Source organism: Mustela putorius, unplaced genomic scaffold (genome assembly GCF_011764305.1).
Source record: "Mustela putorius furo isolate JIRA1106 unplaced genomic scaffold, ASM1176430v1.1 tig00000129_pilon_pilon_pilon, whole genome shotgun sequence".
Taxonomy (NCBI): domain Eukaryota; kingdom Metazoa; phylum Chordata; class Mammalia; order Carnivora; family Mustelidae; genus Mustela; species Mustela putorius.
The window spans coordinates 5,876,228-5,895,816 of record NW_025421290.1 but is presented as its reverse complement, the minus strand read 5'-3'; the positions used below and the strand labels follow the sequence as shown (position 1 = coordinate 5,895,816).

General features: G+C 46.2%; 3 protein-coding genes across 14 annotated transcripts in view; 1 reads left to right on the top strand and 2 right to left on the bottom strand.

Moving 5' to 3' along the window:
- Window positions 1–2,781, bottom strand: part of ABHD12B (abhydrolase domain containing 12B) — a 63,468-nt gene extending 60,687 nt beyond the window's left edge. The window contains exon 1 of the mRNA XM_045069357.1: window positions 2,324–2,781. The gene's annotated coding sequence lies outside the window, so the exon portion shown is untranslated. The remainder of the gene's footprint in view (window positions 1–2,323) is intronic.
- Window positions 2,554–8,290, bottom strand: LOC123390491 (translation initiation factor IF-2-like). The gene is made up of 2 exons (XM_045074578.1): window positions 8,287–8,290; window positions 2,554–3,956 (listed from the first exon to the last, which is right to left on the bottom strand). Exons 1-2 carry the CDS (start codon window positions 8,288–8,290, stop codon window positions 2,554–2,556), a joined length of 1,407 nt encoding a protein of 468 aa, XP_044930513.1.
- Window positions 2,787–19,589, top strand: part of NIN (ninein) — a 97,575-nt gene continuing 80,772 nt past the window's right edge. For 5 of the 12 annotated variants that reach the window (XM_013056068.2, XM_004738754.3, XM_004738759.3 and 2 more), the window contains exons 1-3: window positions 2,787–2,938; window positions 3,406–3,459; window positions 11,770–11,973. In XM_013056068.2, coding sequence (XP_012911522.1) covers window positions 11,791–11,973 — 183 coding nt within the window. In that variant the 5' untranslated portion in view covers window positions 2,787–2,938; window positions 3,406–3,459; window positions 11,770–11,790. Of the gene's footprint in view, window positions 2,939–3,405; window positions 3,460–11,769; window positions 11,974–19,589 lie in introns of those variants that run through there. The other 7 variants (XM_004738756.3, XM_013056061.2, XM_004738753.3 and 4 more) reach the window with 4 other exon arrangements.

Sequence of the window (19,589 nt, the reverse complement as noted above, 5' to 3'; positions counted from 1 at the left end):
GTGAAAGAAATAACTTACACTTGAGTGCGACTCTGGGGGAGAGTAGACTCAGTCTGGTTAGAACTATGGGCTTTCCTTGCCCAGCAAAGAAAGATAACTCTGTAGATCCCAGGAAATTTACAAAGCCTGAATTTTCTCTCTCTTAAAAAAAAAAAAAATTCACTTTTGTTGTCCTGATTTTAAACTAATCATTACAAAGTTACTTCAAGAAGAAAGATTATTCCCTCGATTATTCTTTGGTTAACTTTTTAGAGCTTTTAGCCACCTGAGAAAGCCAATCCAATACTGAAAAGTGTTGCCAAAAGCCACTCAAAAATGTCATCTACCTTAATACTTAAAGGATCCTGAGTCCCTGAACAAGGCTCTTTGTAAGGTAAGAGTTAATATCAGAGACAGATGAACTGCAATGGATAAAAGTGAAATGTAGTCTGTAAAGGCTGGGTAAATGTTTCTGGCTCTTTTCTTTTTTCCTTCTATTGCGTATTATGCAGATTTGAAACCTGGCTACTATTTCTGCTATCTTCATTTTTGTTTAACAGAAAAGCACAAGTAATAGGTTCTAAGGTAAGTCCCTGCTTTTTTTCCAGTGACTCTAGACTGCACTAAGATTGACCTCCCCCCCCTGCCCCTGCCCCGTGCTACCTAAATTGCAGGCACACGGTATTAAATTATCTGCCTTGGTAAGACTGTCCTTGCAAAACTACACCGTAAAGTAGCCATGCTCTGGGCTCTCCCCCCTCCTAGGCCGCAAGGCTGGAGGTTGGATGTCATCCCAGGTTTCTAGCCCCAGCATTAACTCCACCCCACTCTCCCCCCTCAAGAAAGAGTATCTTCCGTTTCTCAAACCACACAACTCCCACCAATTCTGACCTTTTTTCATAGGGAATGAATACCACCTCCAGAATCCCGACTCCCAAGAATCACCATTTTGAATTAATGAGCAATCCCAAGCTTAAGGATTCTTGCAGGTAAAAAGGGTTGCTCAGAGAACATAGGATGAGGCTCCCATGGCCGAGATTAGGTGAAAAAAGGAAACATCTCTTCATTCTTACCTTTTAAGACTATTGGCTGTTTCCCTCCCCAGTGAACAATTTTCTCTATTTATAAGATGACACCTACGTAAGTATTCTGGTCACAAGTTAGCTATCCACTTAACAGTGTGTCTGTGTGTTGTCTAATTACTACTGGATGGAACCGTGCATAAAGTATATAAGTGTGTATGTGATAAGAGTATTAAAAGCGGAGGGTGGGGGAAGGAGTGAGTATGTGTGGAAAGAGAACTTGGTTCTAAAATAAGACTGATATACTTAAAAAAAAAACCTTTTAATTTGGGGAACTGGAGATTCACATTAAGTTTTAAGAAATAGTATAGAGAGACCCCTTATAGACCTTTTATCTGATAGTAATATTTTGAATAACTGTAGTACAATATCAAAACCAGGAAACTGACGTTGATACAGTCCTAGGGCCTTATTCAATGTCCCCTCTTTTGTATGTACTCATTTGTGTATTTAGTTTGGTGCAGTTTTGTTACATATGTAATCTGCTTTTGAATCTCAGCTAAGTACTAGCTGTGTGACATTGAACAAGCTCCCTGGCTACTCTGAGGCCCAGTTTCCTTATCTGCAAAATTGGTATAATGTCTCTCTTCTAAAGATGGTGCCAGGATTAAGTAAGATCATTTCTGCTAAGTTTCCAGCACACTAGATTCTCAATAAATGCTGGTTTCCTTCCCGTCTATCCCTTGTTCTTTCAGTAGCAAGGGAATATTCTCCAGTTTCTTGCAGAAATAACCAGACTTGTGGGTTATAAGAAATCAGGCGGCTCCTTCTTCAAGTCCAATGCATTTAACCCTGCCGTTCAAAGAGAGCAAAGTGGATGTCACCTGCCCACAGCTGTTGCCTGAAGGCCTGGACTTGGGATCCTATTTGTATCTAGATCAGAAGTGTAGAGACGGGGGTGGGCGGAGTGAAAAAGGAGAGACTCTGGGGGAGCTGTGGAGTAGGGGTAGGAAGCGGTAAATACTGAACAACCGTTGGCTGGAGAACTACCAGTTCCAAGGATTTTTCGTCCGGTGTGGCTAGTGACCAAGGGTTGGATGTACCCGCGGAAGGCTAGATAGGAGGCGGGAGCCTCTGAAGACATGGTGGGCAGGTGCGGAGCCCAGTCTAGACTTGGTAGGGGGATCACCCTCTTTCCAGAGTTCAGTCAAGTCTAGAGCTCTTCTGTCTTCTGGAGCCCTCTTTCAAGGACGGCCGAAGAGCGCTCAAGGGCCAAGAAATCCAGGACCGCCCGGGGGCAAGAGAGGCACCTGAGTCCCTACCTTAAGGTCCCGCTGGCTGGAGGAGGAGGCCATTCCTCCACACGGAGACGTGGATGGCTGGGAGTCCTAAGGGCAGCCGAATGTGAGCGGGCGGGTTTGGAAGGAGAGACTAGAGGGCAGGGGGGTCGCGGGGTGGACGCGCTAGCTCCTGCTCGGCGGCGACCTCTTCCACCTGCACCCCGCGAACCTGGCTTTTCCAAGTTCAAATCTCCAAAGCGACCGCTCTAGCGTCACGCAGCAGCCAAGCCGGGACCGGGGCTGTGTTCCCGTGACCCGAGCAGTCCCCAGGAGCCGGGGCGCAGTCTGCGTCGAGTTGGGGGCTGGGGGGAAGGACCCCGCGGGGGCCGGGACACCGCTCGGCGCTCCTCCCGGGGCCGCCCCCAGCGCCGCGGGCCGCGGAGGAGGAGCCGCGCCCAGGCCGGCGTCGCCCTGGCTCCTCCTCCCCGCGCGGGCCTGGCCCTTCCTCCCCGGCGTCCAAAGCTCCGGGTGGCCGCGGCCGAGCCGGGAGCGGAGCGCGCTGGGCGCGGCCGTCCCGCTGCCGCCGCCTCCGAGCCCTGAGTGCGCCCGCGGCCATGGTCCCCGCGGCGGCGCCGGGCGCTTGAGCCCCGGAACGCGGTAAGCAAGGAGCCCACTCCCGGGGTCCCCGGCCCCGCGGCCTGGGGGTGCGCAGAGGCCTCGCGCCGCCCCCGCGCCGTCGGCAGGGCCCTGCGCGCCCAGGGCGGACCCCACACCGGGACGGGTTGGGGCTTCCCCTTCGGGGCCCGGGCGGGAGCTGTCCCTGCGCGCGGGGCGCCCCCGGGGGACGAGGCGGGGAGGGGGCGGCTTCGCGGGCGGGAGGAGGGGCTGGTCCTGGAGGCGCGGGCTGCGCTGCCGGGGGGCGGGCCGGCGGGCGGGGAGGATGCGCGCCGCAGCCCCGGAGAGCCGCGCTTTTGTACGCGCTGGCTCCTTACATATGGAAATGACGCTCGCGCGGGTCCCCAGTCGCGTCCTTTTGAAGGACGCCCGCCCGGAACCGCGGCGCCGGCTGCGAAGTATTGTCCCGCTTCTTGAGCCCTAACAAAGCGTCCTCCTTCGCTTTGCAGAGCACTGGAGGCGGGCGGCCGGCGGTGCGGGCGCAACGGAGAGGCCGCCTGAAGGTAGGCGAGGACGGCGGGGGCCGAGGCGGCGTGCCTCCTGGTGACACAATGGGGTGTTTGAGGTTTCTGGGGTGCAACGGGCAGGCAGGTCGGAGACGCATCGGCATCACAGGTTGCCCGGGGAGTCGGGCGGCGCGCCCGCCCTCCGGCTGCACCTCCGCCTCCCCGCCCAGCAGCGCGGCTGCGTCTGGGCTGCTCGGCCGCCCCCGCGGTCCCGGCCAGCCGACGGCGATTGAAAGCCGCTTCTGTGTGTAGACCCAGGAGCGGACTTGACGCCGGGAGGGAGCAGAAAGGGTGGTGGTGCTGTTGGCTTGTGCCACCAAGGCAGCCTCGTGATGGAGCCGCGGAAGAGAAACCCCTCTGGGGAAACTCGAGGTGATAAGCCTGGGCTGTCTGAGCAACGGAGAGCTGTTTGGGGTCCCTAAAGGGGGGCATCTCAGAAGGCGGGGGCGGGGGGAACGCATATAGCAAGACTTTCCCAGTGCACTGAGCAAGAACTAAGGGGAAAAGGACCAAATGACACGCGGTTATTGCCTGAAAACCTTGATCGCCAGACCACTGGAATGGAAGTGTGGCGTGCTGCGGGAGAAGCTTCCAGGATTCCCAGTGCTGGGCTTCTGCGACCACCACACCGGTCCTGACAAAAGGACAAAGCTGATGGAAACACTTTACTGCAGAAGGTTCTTTCTGTGAAGTTGAGAGACAGAGAAAGAGGCGTTTTCCTAGTCCCAGCCCTGACAAACCGAGGTCAAGGTGCACAGAAAATGGGGGGTGTAAAGATTGCTCTACCCTGTATCTTGTTTCGACAACTTAGCGATTATGAGAACCTGGGCCTTCTTTACTCAACAGCGGCAGCGAGATTCCTGAGGTGGACTTGCCAGACAACTTAACTCTTAATTTATGAAATCAAATCAGATAGCCTAGTTGTTTTTTGTGACTGCCATAGTAGCTTTTTAGGATTAAAATCCCGGTAAAATCCATCCTGGCATATGGGCCGAGCTCCTGAGGCCATGGAGGATTTCTCAGTGGGGCTCCCTTAAATAGGTTGACAGAAATTTATGTCTGCTTGTTTCCTGAGGCTTGCCATTCTACAAGGAAATATATTTTTCCTGTGTCAGCTTAATTTTGTCTTGAATCTTCTCTAGTGGCTAGCATATTAGTGGATGACCTGAAATACTGGCTCTAGAGTTGAGGTTTGTCGGTTTGGTGGTGGGGGTGTTGTGAAGATTTCCAGACTGTGTGTAAAAGTAGCATTACAGGCTGGCTGAAAAGCAGTTTGCTGTCTCTTCAGCTGTTGTCAGTGTTCTTAAGGAGGTGAAATGAACTGCTGGGGAGTTTGTTTACAGATTTATTTTCACCTGTTCCCTGGTGATTCTGCAGGGGAAACCATTCTGAACTGCAGTAGAGATAAAGGGAAGGACTTATAGATGTTCCACATGGGTTGGGCATCAATAAAGATATAGCCAAGGCAGAGAAGGCTTTACAGGGGCAGTGGAAAGGAAGCCGTCAGAGGCACAGTCTTCACATTAAAAAATGTCAAGGATCAGTCATTTTAATAGGCATTTGCTCAGAACGGCCTGGTTTCTTTCTTCGTCTTTTTTCACTTTAGATATGCTATGACCCTTAATATCAAAAGATGTTGACTGTCACAGAGGGGGAGAAGAGGACCCCAGTGAATTCTGAACAGCCAACCTTAATTTAATGGGCAATATTCTTATCATAAGTCAAATGTTAAAATAAATTGTTTTAAATGTCACTGCAAATGACTTTCTAAACTAACATTTCACCAGTCTTGATGCTTCCATTTTGTGTTGATAATGAAAATACATTTTATCAGTCTCACGTTGATAAAGGGTTGGCAAGTTAGCTGGATTCAAGCAGCCTAAAGCCTTTTCAGGAGGTTTATTTTTATAGATGCCAATTCATCTGTAAGCCAATAAATTATGTGGTTGGAATTCTGGCTATTGAGCTTACATCTGTTGGGCAGGAAGTTGTGGAGAGACCACGGCTTGCAAAAAGATGTTTTTCTCTTATTTACAAATAAAATAGAATTTTAAAAAGATTATGGGAATATACAAGTGAGCAACTTTTTTTTTTTTAAATTAGGACACTTCTTTGTTGCAATGTATATCAGCAGTTACTCATTTATTGAAGCTTTTGAATAGAACAGTTACAAAGTATTTATGTCCTACCATTCACATAAAATACAAAGTTGAGAAAACATTGTTTATAGGCAGTAAAAGAGATTCTCCTCCCCCCCCCCCCAGGGGAGGGGGGACTGTGCCCCTAGCTGCAGGCATTCTGAATTAATTCCAGTAAATATGGCTCAAGAAGTGAAAGTTGTTATGAGCAGTCTCTTTTTTAAGAAAGTAACAAACATGGAGCTCTGTTTTCTGCTTCTCTAATTTTACTTAGTAGCTGATTACAGGTTATTGACTCTACATTGTGCTAGAATAATGATTTTTTTTTTTCCTCCAGCTATCCTGAGTTAAGTACTTGATTGGTAATCCACCTCACTGTTAGGTTTAACAAAAGCTTGGGTTTGGCACATGGTTCAGAATAGTCACATACTAAAATTTTTTTAATGTTTTAGAATAAATGCTAGGAGACGGTCCTTGGTTAAATTCAGTTTAATAGTGTAGTTTAACCAAGGTGGTTATTGTCTTTTAAATATATGTAACGTCATTTTTGTTTCTCTGCAGTGGCATTTAAACTTTTGTGTTGTATCTGTATCCCGTGACTTTATTCCTGGTGATACTCAGGTGCCTGTGGTATCCAGCTAGGAATGAGGTACTGTCGGAGCCCAGAGGAGGCTACCTGACGGGAGTCGTTGTGATTAGCAGCTGTGGTTTCTGGCAGAAATATCCTATATAGATTTGTAAATAGTCGCTTTTTCTATTAAGCTTTCGCTCAACTTGAATTTATTCTTGTCACTATTTCGTTTTATACTGAAATGAATCCAAATGTTAAGAATGGAAATCTTTGCAATTAGAGTGGTTGCATAAAGAGAGAGAGAGAAGAAAAAGAAACATTTTAATTTGATCTTTGGCATTATGAGGCTCCGACTTGCCAAATGGTGAAAGCTAATGGCGTGAATGAAAAGTGTTCCCAGAGCACGGTTTGTCCATGTTGACCACTTTCGTTATAAAGTAACTAAATTAGTCACTTGGTGGTCACTGCCTGGTCTGTGGATCCCCAGCAGCTATGTCTGAACACAAACCTAAAAGCATCTATTGTGATACCCAAGGAAAGCGGCTGAGCCAAGAGGGGCATCCAGACATTCCACATAGCTGTTCAGCTGCTGGACCATCTGGAGGGAAATAAAAGGCCTGGGCTAGGGGCTCTGGCATTGTGCTCATTTATTATTTGGTTTTCCCTTGCCAGACTTTGTCCCTTTTTTACTCCCTCTGGCCCAGAACAGACGTCCCCTTTGGCTGGGATGCCATTCTTACAAGCTCCTTTCTGTACCCTGCATGCCGGAAAGTTCAGAAGTTCACGTAGCCCCTTCATGGTGGCCTTATGTTGGGGACTTCATTATTCCAGCGGCTCCTCACCTGTGTCTTTCCCAGTCCCAGGTGGTGCTGATTTCATCAGCCAGGGTTGCTGAGTGTCACAGAGTAGCACAGACTGTGATGGACATCCCCATCCGGGTCTACGCATTTTGGCAGCCTTGTTCTGAGTTATTTGGAAGGCAGACGCTCCAGATAGTTCTCATTATGGGTGCTTATTGGGTGGTAAATGTTTTGATAAATGTCTCTGTGCATCTGCCTCTTATTTAACCGTCCCTAGTTAGAACTCCCAAATACTGTGCACCCTGGCCCTTCTATTCCAGAGGAACTGTGAAGGCTTCTGTCAGTGTGATGGGGAAGGTAGCAGGTGAAGAGAGGCCCCGGCTTGGCGGGGGTGGGGTGGGGAGCTTTATAAAACCGGAATTTTTCTTTGTGATTTGAAGGAGGGTTTGTCACTCAAAACCCAATGTTCTTCATCTCTGAGGAAGATTTCTGTCGCTAGTGGGAGTCCATTAGGCTTTAACTCTGGAAAGCACTGATGGCACAGATTAGACATACTTGAGTATTTTGAGGGAGTAATTTAACAATGATCAATTTCTGGACCAGGCCCGCTGTTGGAAAATACGGGGCTCTTCAGATCATTTTTATTAAAAAAAAAAAATGTGTTTCTTCCTTGCCCTAAATTCCAAAGCTGCTTTGGAAAAAAAGAGTGCTTACTCCATATATCTCTAGTGCCTTATAGACTCTAATTATTCAATAAATGGATTAGAGCCGTGGGCAGGGAGAATCCCCACCCTTCCCCCCCACCCCCACTCCGATTGGGAGGAGTTTGTGGCCATCAGGTTTTCCTGGCGGTTTCTGGTACTCAGTAGTCTAGCTGATTAACACATGAAGGTGGAGATAAGGGATTGGTCTTGATGTCATTTCAGTGGTCCCGTTCCTGTGTTCTGTGTGCATGTGTAGCCCTGAGAGAGGGTCTGATTTAGAGTCAGACCGGAATTCAGATGTCAGTTCCACCCCTGTATTAGCACTCTCTCCTTGGACAAGTTGCTTAATTTCACCAAGCCCCAATGTCTACATCTTAAGTGGGAATGTGAGGTCTACTTTAAAGAATTAAAAGGATTAAATGAGCTCATTTATGTAAAGTACTCAGCATGGGCCAGACTTCTAGTAGATACCCAGAAGTTAAAAAAAAAAAAAAAAAAAAAAAAAAAAGTTTCATCTTAAGTCCCAACTGTGTTTCAGCCTTTCTGCTTTTGTTTGATGTTAAATCTATCAGTAATCTGCCTTTAAAGATGGAGGTAGCGCTGAGCCTTACCCATTGCCGTTGACCCACTGTTAGTAGTAGAATATTGTTTATAGTCCTGTTCCCTGCCCTATGCGTTCTCAGCTGTCTGTAAGGCATTCGGCAGCTCCTGCTCTGCTTCCTCGAAGGCAGATCCATGGTTGGTTGACTTTCTTCAGTTTATTCTTCCTTGGTCAGTTGTTTCTATTTTCATGGTTGTTTTCTCAATTCCCCTCTTGTATCAGCTTTCTCTGGGATTATCCTGTCACTTGCTTGCCGTCTTTAACCCCCAGAACAGCCCTTCTAGATGGGTATTATTATTCCCATTTTATAAACAAGGGGACTTGGGAAAGTGTTTTAGTACAGACTCCCCTCCAAAGTCACATCCTATAACCGCCCCCCCAAAACAACACAACAACAACAAAACCCCCAAATGCAGCTGAAGTTTATGACTCCATTGGCTTAATCACTAACTCCTTAATCCAACTCCAGACGGTTCTGGATGCTATAGTTTGGGAGTGGGTCCTGGCTTCTACTTCTGCTTAGGTACATCTAAGACTGAAAATGCCTTTGAAGAAAGGGTTGGATGGGGGAAGGAGAGGTATGCTTGTGGAAGAAATAGGCATTTCAAAGTCTTTCTGTGCTCATTATGTCACTCTCATCCAGGGGAAGTTTCCACGCAAGGGATCTCCCTACACTAAGTCAGTCCTTGGTGTTTACTGAGTTTCTGGTGTGAGGAACAGACTGTACTATGCATTTGGGGGAGTGATATAAAAGAAATGAGTTGTGGACCTTGTCCTGAAGGAAATTTCTGCCAAGCAGGGGGAAAAAATTCTTGCACATGAAATTACTCATGAACATTTGGGGGATAATATCATCCAGTAAAAAGGCATTCTGTGCCAAACGAGATCTGACAACTTGTCACCATATGCAACATCGTTTGGATGTTTCCGTATGCTCATTTGTTCCTCAGAGTTGGGACTGTTTTCCCTCTTCAGTCAAAAGAATGTTTTCCAAATCACAGTGTCTTGGGAAGAGGGAAGATGAAATAAAGAGATAAAAAAAAAAAAAAGCTAAAAAGATTTGCTTTAGCGAAAGTCCAATAACCTCCTGAAGATAGGGCATGATAGCTTATCAGATTCACAGCTATGGATAAGATAGGACTTCTCAATGTGTTAAGAGTTTTATGCCCCTCTTTTATTGGTCTAAATGAACCAATCCCCATGTTTTAAAAATAATTTTAAAAAGAGGAAATGTTAGAATTCTTTCGCTTTTGAGGGTTGGTCTGTTTTTAATATGCAAAGTCAAGTGAAAGCAGAATAGACTGCCTTTTATGACATTAGTCAGATTGTAGCCTGGGTAGGGGTGCTGAAGAGGTATGGAAGCCCCGAAAACCCCAGAGCAGCCAGGGGTGTGTGTGTGGTGGTGGGGGGGGGGTTGGTTCTCAGCTCTCAGTCGACAGCAAACTGGCTGACTTGTAAGTGAATCTCACGAGCCAGGCATTGGCCTTGTCTAAATCCCTAACTTTGGTGGCTTTGCATTAACACCTTGGTGTTTCTTTTCTGGTGCTCTTATGTTTATATAGCACTCTCAACTTAATTGTGAAAACATTTGCATGGTGATTAGTTAACCCAACAGACCAACTCTGGGAAGGCAGCCAGAGCCAGCAGCACCTTAGTAATAGAAAAGCTGATAATTAGGAGAAGAACCTCCATCCCACCGCCTCACCCCCAACACACACACCCCCAGACCAGCAGCCTGGACATAAGTGGTGCTCCTTTGCTTTAAGGAGTGACCTCAGGGAAAACCAAGAAGTGGTTGAGCTGTTTGAATCCACCTTGAGTCCATCCAGTTCTGCTGAAACTCTTGGGATGGTCATGGCTCTGGGTGAGCTCGTGATGTTCCAGATGGCTGTCTCGGGCGGGGGGGGGGGGAGAGTAGCACTGATGGGTCCTGGGAGCCTCTCTCATTTTCAGTTCTGGCCACATTCCACACCTGAACTTGTGCCTTGCCCATGTTTCTCATCTGCTCTATGAACAAATATCACTTCTAAGTTAGAGAGTTCTCTTACTCAGGGCTTTTATTAGTTAAAGGTGCTGCTTTTAAAACTAGAGTGAGGATTGCCAGAAACTGGGGAAGGGGGTGGTGGGACATGGCTCTGCAGAGGGTATAGTTTCCACTGAGTGAGATGAAACCATGCTAGAGGTCTGCTGTACAGCGGTGCACATAGAGTGAAGAAAGCTGTCCTGCACACATAAAATTTTAAATAAATTTTTGTTAGACTAGGTGTCCTGTTATGTCTTTTTTAGCGTAGTAAAAAACATAATGGCAAGATAAGAATATTTTTGCAAGTGCTGCTTTTTATAGTCCGGGGGCTGGTTCTGAGAGACTGGTTTCAGATGGCTGAGGTCACCCTCTTGAGGCGATGTTGTGTTTGGCTTCCATTGCATCAGGGTGAAGGTAGCTTCCGATGGGCTCATTTCAGGCTTTCGTTGGAAGCCCCACCACATTAAAAATGAATTATTGTGCTAGCAACCCCACCCCTGAAGATTTGGCTGTTAGTATATGAGGGACTGAGAATTTAATGATGTATATTTTTAGCAGAAGTGGTTCTGCGTTAATCTCGAGTCCACATTTCCACTGATCCCACGGAAGGTGGAGAAATGGAAGACGGGTTGGAAGGATGGAAGACAGATGAACCAGGTGTGCAGACAGGAGGTGGTCTGGATGAGGGAGACTCCCTGACACTGTAGGGTTCGTGTGATCAGCAGCTCCTCTGAACCTCTCCATCTGAAAACTGGGAGTAGTGTTTTCTCCTTTCTCTAGGCAACCAGGCATTACCTAAACTCCCTGGGTGCTAAAGTGAGCTTCAGGGAATACTGGTCACACCTCATGTAATTGCTCCAAGGAAGTTAATTGAGCTGCTTTTTGAGGAACTTGTGTAAAAGGCATTGTGTCTCCTGTAAACAGGGAGGTGGTTTGCCCGGTGCCTCTCCGGCTGCTTGCCTCCAGGCTGACTGTGATGGGGGGCATGTAGGCTGAACGAAGGGGAACTAGATAGCCGCACCGCAGGAGTGGGGTGCTACATCTGGGCAGGTGGTTCACAGCTCGCCTACTTCCGTGGAAGCCTGTGGGTACTACCGGTTAGTTGGAAAAGACTGAGTGTCCGAGGTGGCCTTTCACTGTAAGTCCAGGGCCAGACGAGCTGATAGAGAACTGCTTTCAGTCTTGAGTTTGGGACTGGCCGCTCACCCAAGGACCAGGCAGGAGAGGAGACTCCCTCATTCTGGTAACGCTACCCCACATGACCGAACCTGTGGCTGGGGCCCTGGTGGCAGTGGCCACGGAAGCTCAACTGGCCAGGGCTGGCTCCTGGAGAGCCCCGCAATCTTGCTGGGGGGAGGCTGGGAGGGGCGGCGAGGTGCAGCATTGCCTCTCCTGCCGGCCTCCACCGAGGTCCCGGTCGGCCAGCCCTGGGGGCTGCCACGACCCCGCCCTTATCTCTGTCCCACACAGGTGAGCGCCGTGGGCTATGGGATGGATGAGGTGGGACAGGACCAGCATGAGGCCCGACTCAAGGAGCTGTTCGACAGTTTTGACACCACAGGCACCGGGTCCCTGGGGCAGGAAGAACTCACCGACCTTTGCCACATGTTGAGCTTGGAGGAGGTGGCCCCGGTGCTCCAGGAGACGCTGCTTCAGGACAACCTCTTGGGCAGGGTAAGGTCTGGGGAAGAAGGCAGGTGGATGGAAGTGGGTGCGGCTTCTGTGGGGAGGGAGCGGTGGGTGTGGGGGAGAGGGGCTGTGGTGACCTGCCTCTCACATCCTGGCTGTGTGTGCCCGGAGCTGTTAACCTGATAAACAGAAAGAGAAAATGTAATGGGCGGGACCAGCAGTGTGGTTTGCTTGGGATATGGAGGGCCTGCTTAAATTTGTGCTCTGGAGTGTACGTGTGCCCAGAGCATCTTAAATGAAGGGAGGAAAAGAGGCAGTAGGAGCATGTTTTTCAACTCTTGTTCATGGTGGATCATTTTATGGACTTTGCATTCATCACTGGGGCACAGGGAGGAAAACCTTGAAGAGCAGGAAAACACAGAAAATTGCTACTCATAGGACGAACAGTTTGCTGCTCTGACTTTTGCTCCCAATAAAGCTATTTCTTGTGCAGATTGCTTCTAGGGTGTGAAGGATTAATTAAACCTTTCACCTAGGAAATATGACAGGAGGGTAAGTAAATACAGGGCAGGTTCATTTAAAATCCAGCACGACTTCAGCAGTGATATGCAAGTGTCTGCTGGTGGTAACTTCTGCATTTGACAACAAATAGTCCTGTTGTCCCCGTAAACCAAGTCACAGGAACGAGTACCAGGTGAGAAGGGGCCTTTTTTTTTTTTTTAAATGTAGAAAGTTTTGGTTTTTTTTTAAATTTATTTATTTGACAGAGATCACAAGTAGGCAGAGAGAGAAAGCGGGAAGCAGGCTCCCTGCTGAGCAGAGAGCCTGATGCGGGACTCGATCCCAGGACCCTGAGATCATGACCTGAGCCAAAGGCAGCGGCTTAACCCACTGAGCCACCCAGGTGCCCTTTTTTTTTTTTTTTTTAATGTAGAAAGTTTTTGTTTTGTTTTGTTTTGTTTTTATTTATTTGACAGAGATCACAAGTAGGCAGAGAGGCAGGCAGAGAGAGAGAGAGAGGGAAGCGAGAAGGGGCCTTTTTAACTCCTGGTGGGAGTTAAAAGTGGGAAGGATGCTCGATCTGTCTTGACCTCCCATTGCCTTCAGTTCTCATAATTCTAATTAAGAGCATCATTTGTATGGCTTTGAGTTGAGTCTTGCTGTTGGTTGTTAGAATAGATGAGAGGGAAAAAATGGGTAACGCTTTCTGAGCTCTGTTGTTATCATTGATGACACTTCGTGGACAATGGTTTTTATCACGTGGTACAAACTGAGGAAGGAGTTATGAAATTCAACTTTATTCTGGTGACTGAATTTCCTTTTCTTCATTTCATTTTCACTGACTTTGAGTTGACAATTTGGGTAAGTGACCTCAGAGACAGTATGATGTATTGGCTGTCTGTGACACGAGACAGACAGGAGTAGCGATTATCCTGAAATTAATGTACAAAGGATGCTGTTCTCAGGGGCTTGGCACTATGGATGCCGTGGCTAACAGGGCTCCCTCTTAAAGAAAAACAAATGTGAGGTGTTTTACAAAACTGGAACCATTCTCTGTCACTCTGGGAGTGGGGACTAGCTGCTTGTGAACTCTAAAAAGTGCTGAAAACCTTGTTTGGAAGCCTTAGCAATGGGAGATTTGAGGATGAAGTCATTTGCCCCCCCCCCCCCCCCCCCCCCCCCCCCCCCCCCCCGTAATGCTTTCAGATGTGTTTTTGTTCTGTCTCAATCCCGGACACCTTGGGGGAGCCAAAGGAGCCAGGGGAGCTGAGTTTCCCACTGTGGTCCTGGGGGAGAAGGCAGAGTACCAAGAGTGGATATGTTTCAGGTCTGATGAGAGCCTGGGAAGAGCTGGTACAACCTGAGGCTTCCTTGGGAGGTTGTCTCCAAGTCAGTGTAAATACACAGCCCTCCGCTAACAGACCGAGACTTGGCAGCACGTTCACGGTGTCCCTCTCCAGATGTTGCCCATCTTTGGGCGCGCTACCCACCCCAACCATTCCGCAAACTAAAGCAGGGGAACAGTTATCGATTGATTTGTTAATGACTTGACACTATCAGCCTTTTTCCATTTGCTATTTGCCTATGAATAATGAATACCTAAGTGGTCTTGAGCCTGATATTTACTTAGTGAGCCAGTGATAAAAGTTAAATAGATAGATGCATGTTGATTTCATGTGGAAGGTCCCTGGGGACTGTCTGGAGAGCAGGGTTGGCATGAATTAATGCACTCCTGTTTGATTTGCATTTTTTGTGAAACTGAAATTATTCTCCTTAGATGATCACATAAACTTGGCCATATGTTGGTAAGATACTGTATATGGTCTAAAATTTTAAATTATAAGGAAAAAAATTCCTTAGAATTTACTGAAGAATTCTAAGCGGTAACATGTTCTTGATCTATTGAGTATGGAGCTTAAGTTGTAAAATTATATGTTGTTTCCAATGCCAGTCATCTTTCTTCTCTTTAGATGGTATTTATAGAAAAATTTGTAAGGGTTTGCAGTTTGGTTTCATAAATAAGGAGAAGGAAATAGTAGCATGACAAATCTCAATATATTCAACTATTCAGTAATTCAACAAATAGGTATTGAAGGGTCCTGCATGTTAGGCTTTCTGCTAGTCTGTGGGGGTGCAACTTACTTATGTTTTTCATAGATTAAGGTTTTCCACTAAATTGGCTTTTGGGTACAGTAGTATCCAACAGCTTCCTGAAGGCTTAGGGTTTAATTGTATCTTTAAATATTAATGAGTATAATTTCTAAATGAAACAAAACTTTCAAGTTTACCTTTGTTGGAATCAGGCTGAATTAATAATTTTTTTCTTGAAAAAGAAATAAAATAAAAGGCATTGCCCTCGTCAATAAGAATATGAATATTTTCTGGGTTTTTTGTTTTTTTTTTTTTTAATTTCCAAATCCATCTGTAAAACTTCCTGGGTTTTTTGGGGTTTTTTTAAGGCCTAATGTTTCTTTTGACAGTTGTTGAGGAGGGTAACTGAAATTGACTCCTTGACTCACCATTTTCATGCATTTTACTCCCAGGCCATTTACTCCCAAATCAGGTTTCTTTTTTTCTTTCTTTTTTTTTTTAAACTAAAAAAAAAAAAAAAAAAAAAGGATATTTATTTATTTATTTATTTGGCCGACAGCGATCACAAGTAGGCAGAGAGGCAGGCAGAGAGGAGGAAGCAGGCTCCCTGCTGAGCAGAGAGCCCAATGCGGGGCTGGATCCCAGGACCCTGGGATCATGACCTGAGCCAACGCAGAGGCTTTAACCCACTGAGCCACCTAGGTACCCCGCCCCCCAAATTGGTTTCAATTCATCTATCTGATCTGGCTTTGTAACTTGAAGTCATATCCCCCTGAGTTTGGTGCTCACTAGTTAAGGATTTGAAATGCCTGCTGATTGTGGATCACTGATTTGAAGGAAGCAGGACAACAGTGGGTGTTTCCTGCTAGTTATCAAAAGAGCTCTATCCAAATCTTTGTCCTCAGTTAGGCACCTATCAGGTGGGTGGGAGTCCAAGACCCAGGGACTCCTGAAGACACTGAAGAACTTTCAGTCTGGTCAGCTAATGTTTGCCCCGCAGCTGAATAGTCCCTTTGTTTGTTTGTTTTAAAGGTTCTATGTATTTGAGGGAGAGGGCATGAGTGGGAGAGCAAGGGCCAGGGAGGGGAGGAGCAGAGGGAAAGGGAGAAACAGAGTCCCTGCTGTGAGCAGGGAGCCCAGCGTGGGGCTCTGCCCCAGGACCCCAAGATCATGACCCCAGCTGAAGGCACACGCCCAGCTGTCTGAGTACACAGGCATCCCCAGCTGAACAGCCCTGAGAGCAGATACTACAAGCATATAAGAAAACATAACAGCATTAGCTCTTTTATGGAACCATGTTTTCATCTAAGCAACTGATATTGGTCCTAGTGCTTCCTCTTTTTTGTCTTTTATTTTTATTATTTTTTTAAAAATTCAAATTAGTTAATATATAATGTGTATTATTAGCTTCAGGGTAGAGTTTAGGCTGCATCAGTTGCATGAAACACCCACGGCTCATCATATCAGGTGCCCTTCTTAATGCCCATTCCCCCAGTTACTCCATAAACCACCTACTTCCCCTCCTGCGGCCCTCAGTTTGTTCCCTATAGTCAAGAAGAGTCTCTTATGGTTTGCATCTCTCTGTTTTTATTTTATTTTATTTTTCCTTCCCTTCCCCTCTGTTCATCTGCTTTGTCTCTTAAATGTGTCTTTTAAATTAAATGTAGTCATATGCCTCTCTCTTTTATTAGAAATTAGGACATAACTATGATAGTCTACCTTGGTTTTATTGAAGCTGTCGTATCAGTTTTAAAAATGCATTTTCATATATAATATATATATATATATATATTGCAACTTTGAGACATAACAGCTTCCTGGGATTCTAAGGAGTTTCCTTGCTGTGCTCTTTGATGGGAATCTGGACACTGAGGCGCTCCATGCCCTTGGCACACTTTAGAATCTGAACAAGCCACCTGGTAGCAGAACCCACAGCTAACTTCCAAAGAGTCCCATAGGTGTGTGGACTTCGGTCATCAAAGGCACTTTGGAATTTTTAGTGTTAAAATCTTATAGCTTCACAATTATATGATTTAGCTCACTTTTCCTACCTTTCATTTTAAAGTGCTTGGGGGTTCTTTTATGAAAGAACTTTGATAAATAGTGGCATCCCAGGAATGATTTCCTGAGAAAGATCCTAGGCATGGAGAATGGATTTGCTGGAAATTCTCTTGTGTGGCCGCGTTTTGCATCTGTTTCCATCTGTAGGCAGGGCCCCTTGACTCACTCTTGGAGTGAGTGACCTCAGCGTTTGCTCTAGGTTTGGACTCGCCTTTTTGCCTCTCTTCACGTTGTCTGCAGTCAACGGCTACAATAACCTGAGTGCGTTATTTAGAATCAGACATTTCACAACGATGTCTTTTTTTTTTTTTTTTAAGATTTTATTTATTTGTCAGGGATAGAGGGAGAGAGAGCGAGCGAGCACAGGCAGACAGAGAGGCAGGCAGAGGCAGAGGGAGAAACAGGCTCCCTGCCGAGCAAGGAGCCTGATGTGGGACTCGATCCCAGGACACTGGGATCATGACCTGAGCCGAAGGCAGCTGCTTAACCAACTGAGCCACCCAGGCGTCCCACAACGATGTCTTTCATTATGAAACTGTGTCTCTTTATCTGTATCCTTTCTCTTTTGCATAATGCTGTACACATCATTTTTCTGCACAGTGACCTTCTGGAGATTTCCATTTTTCTCTTCCCGTGGCAGCTACCCCTTCATGTGTGGAGTGTTCTTTCATCGATTTCCCTTTGTATTAGGAGATCCGAACCTCCTTGGTGTGGTGATAGTTACGCAGGCCTTTGTCTCGTTTAATAAGATCACTTGGTTGAACACTTGGCTTGAGCCTCTCATCCTGGGGCTGTTTGAAGTGCTGCCTGTACACATGTGGAAACTCTATGTATTTCATCTCCATGATTGCAGGAGACAATTTTATGCAACGTTAAGTTCCTTATTCTACTTCCTGTTACAGGGTTTGTGTGTGTGCGCGCGCGCGCGTGTGTGGTTAGAAGTAACGTTTGTTTCTTATGCCATGCTTACTTTCTTTCTTCAGAAAGGCAAATTGTGTTTCTAAAAAAGCATTCGAATAAAATGTGGAGAGGAAAGATGATGAGGTACATTTCTATTAGGCGGGGGTGACACAGGACAAAAAAAAAAAAAATCAGACTTGACTGGTCTTCCTGTTAATTTAGTTTAAATGTCATGTGTGTTTTTAGTCCGTCAGGTAATTTTCCCATTGCTGCAAACTGCCCTTTGAGGCATACAAGATAGAGGAATGCTTGTAAAATGAATGGCAGCAATTATTATTCAAATGAGGGGGGTACCAACCCGGGGAAGCACAGCTTGGAGGCTTGTTACCGCATGAGATTTAATTGGATTGTATATTTGTGAAGATTTCTACATTTTAACATAAGGCAACAGCAAAGCTCCCTTGGAGGAGAAAAATGGTACTTAAAAATTCCAGTTACTGAGCTTAGCGAGCCCACTGGTGCACATTTCTTCACAATAGAGGGCATTTATTAACGTTTGGGTTCTGGGATGTGCCCTCAGGGGCTTTTCCACCACATCAGTATTCATGAGCATTGTCAGAAAATAGCAGTCACCTGCCTCTATGAGCGAATTATCTTCTTGGAAGATGCAGAATTTACTGTTCTCTAAAATGGAGGGTCCAGTGTCTATGTGCCTTTGCAGAAGGAAAAATAGACATCAGTTTAAGACAGTTTTTTTTAAGTTTGCCATGTTTTCATTTTTGGATTTTTAGGGGTGTGTGTGTGTGTGTGTGTGTGTGTGTGTGTGTTGAAGAGGTCCATCAGATAGGCACTGTTGGATTATGAAGAACCTCTGAGTTCATCATGTCTTAGTCTTTTATAGACCCTTTTCCTTGTTAAAAAAAAAAAAAATTGTGGCTTATCTAATAGGTCCATTTTGGAAACGGTTTAGCTCTGCCTGGGAATATCTTCGTGAAGCCAAATGTCCCGAAACTGTCCCACGAATTTCAAAGCTCTCACCGGACCCTACCTTCCAGGTGCTATCAGCTTTCCTCTCTTCTGCCCTCCCATAGTTAAGATTCTCTTCCTGCTCTTTTACCCCCTGTCGTCCCAGCATGTTGCTTTAGTGGGGTTTGTGTGGAGGATCTGACCATCAGGAGGGGCACAGGGATTTCCCTGAGATGTCAGACCAGCAGTGAAGCCTGTCTGGGGCGGGCAGGGCTGCCAAGCTTTGAGTCCAGTCAGAAGGCCTGGGTTCTGCAGGTAACCCCAAGGTTTCAAGACGTGAGGTGCCCATCAAGGCACATGCCTTCTTCATGCTCTGTCTCCTCAGTTCTACCGGGAGATGCCTGCCTTGACCGACTCCCGCGGATGTTGTGAGATCCAAATGACCAAATGCCTGGGAAAGATTGAACCAGCAATAACACACCTGGTTCCTCTCGTGTGATCCAGGACCCACATTTCATTCGATTTTCTAATAATTGGATCTCTTACCCCATTTACTGACAGTCTTAAAAAAAAAAAAAAGAGTTAACCACTGGGGATTACAAACATTTTATTAAAGTTTTACCCTACCAAAGAGGATATGACACGAAATAAGGTTATTCACAATCATTTAAAATCTTCTTGGTCTGTCAGTTACTCATCTTTGTTATAAGAGCCGTTCTCTCAGGATTTACTTGGTGGCACATAATCCTTGCCTCAGCACTAAACAAGCCCAGCCTATTAGGTTTTTAACACCATGACTTTTTAAACAGTTGGTATAGTTTTTAAACCAGGTGTTTTAAGTGTAAAAATAGTGCTGTATTTTTGCTTGAGGGAAGAGAGTTCATGTCTTTCTACTCAATCCCAAGATGTCAGTTGTTACTTCTTGGAGTGGTTACCCCCGAGTACTCCTGTCTCTTGTTTGCTGCTTCTCATCTGTGGTGGGTGGGGAAGCAGGACAACAGAGCTACTAATAAATCAGGTAAAGTGACATAAATAGTTCCTGAGCTGCTTGTGCGGCATAGTCTGTGAGAAGAGTTTGTGGGCTTTCTAGCACCTTCCTCGGCTTTGGACACCACTTGTTTGTGTTCTAGTTGTCTACTCTT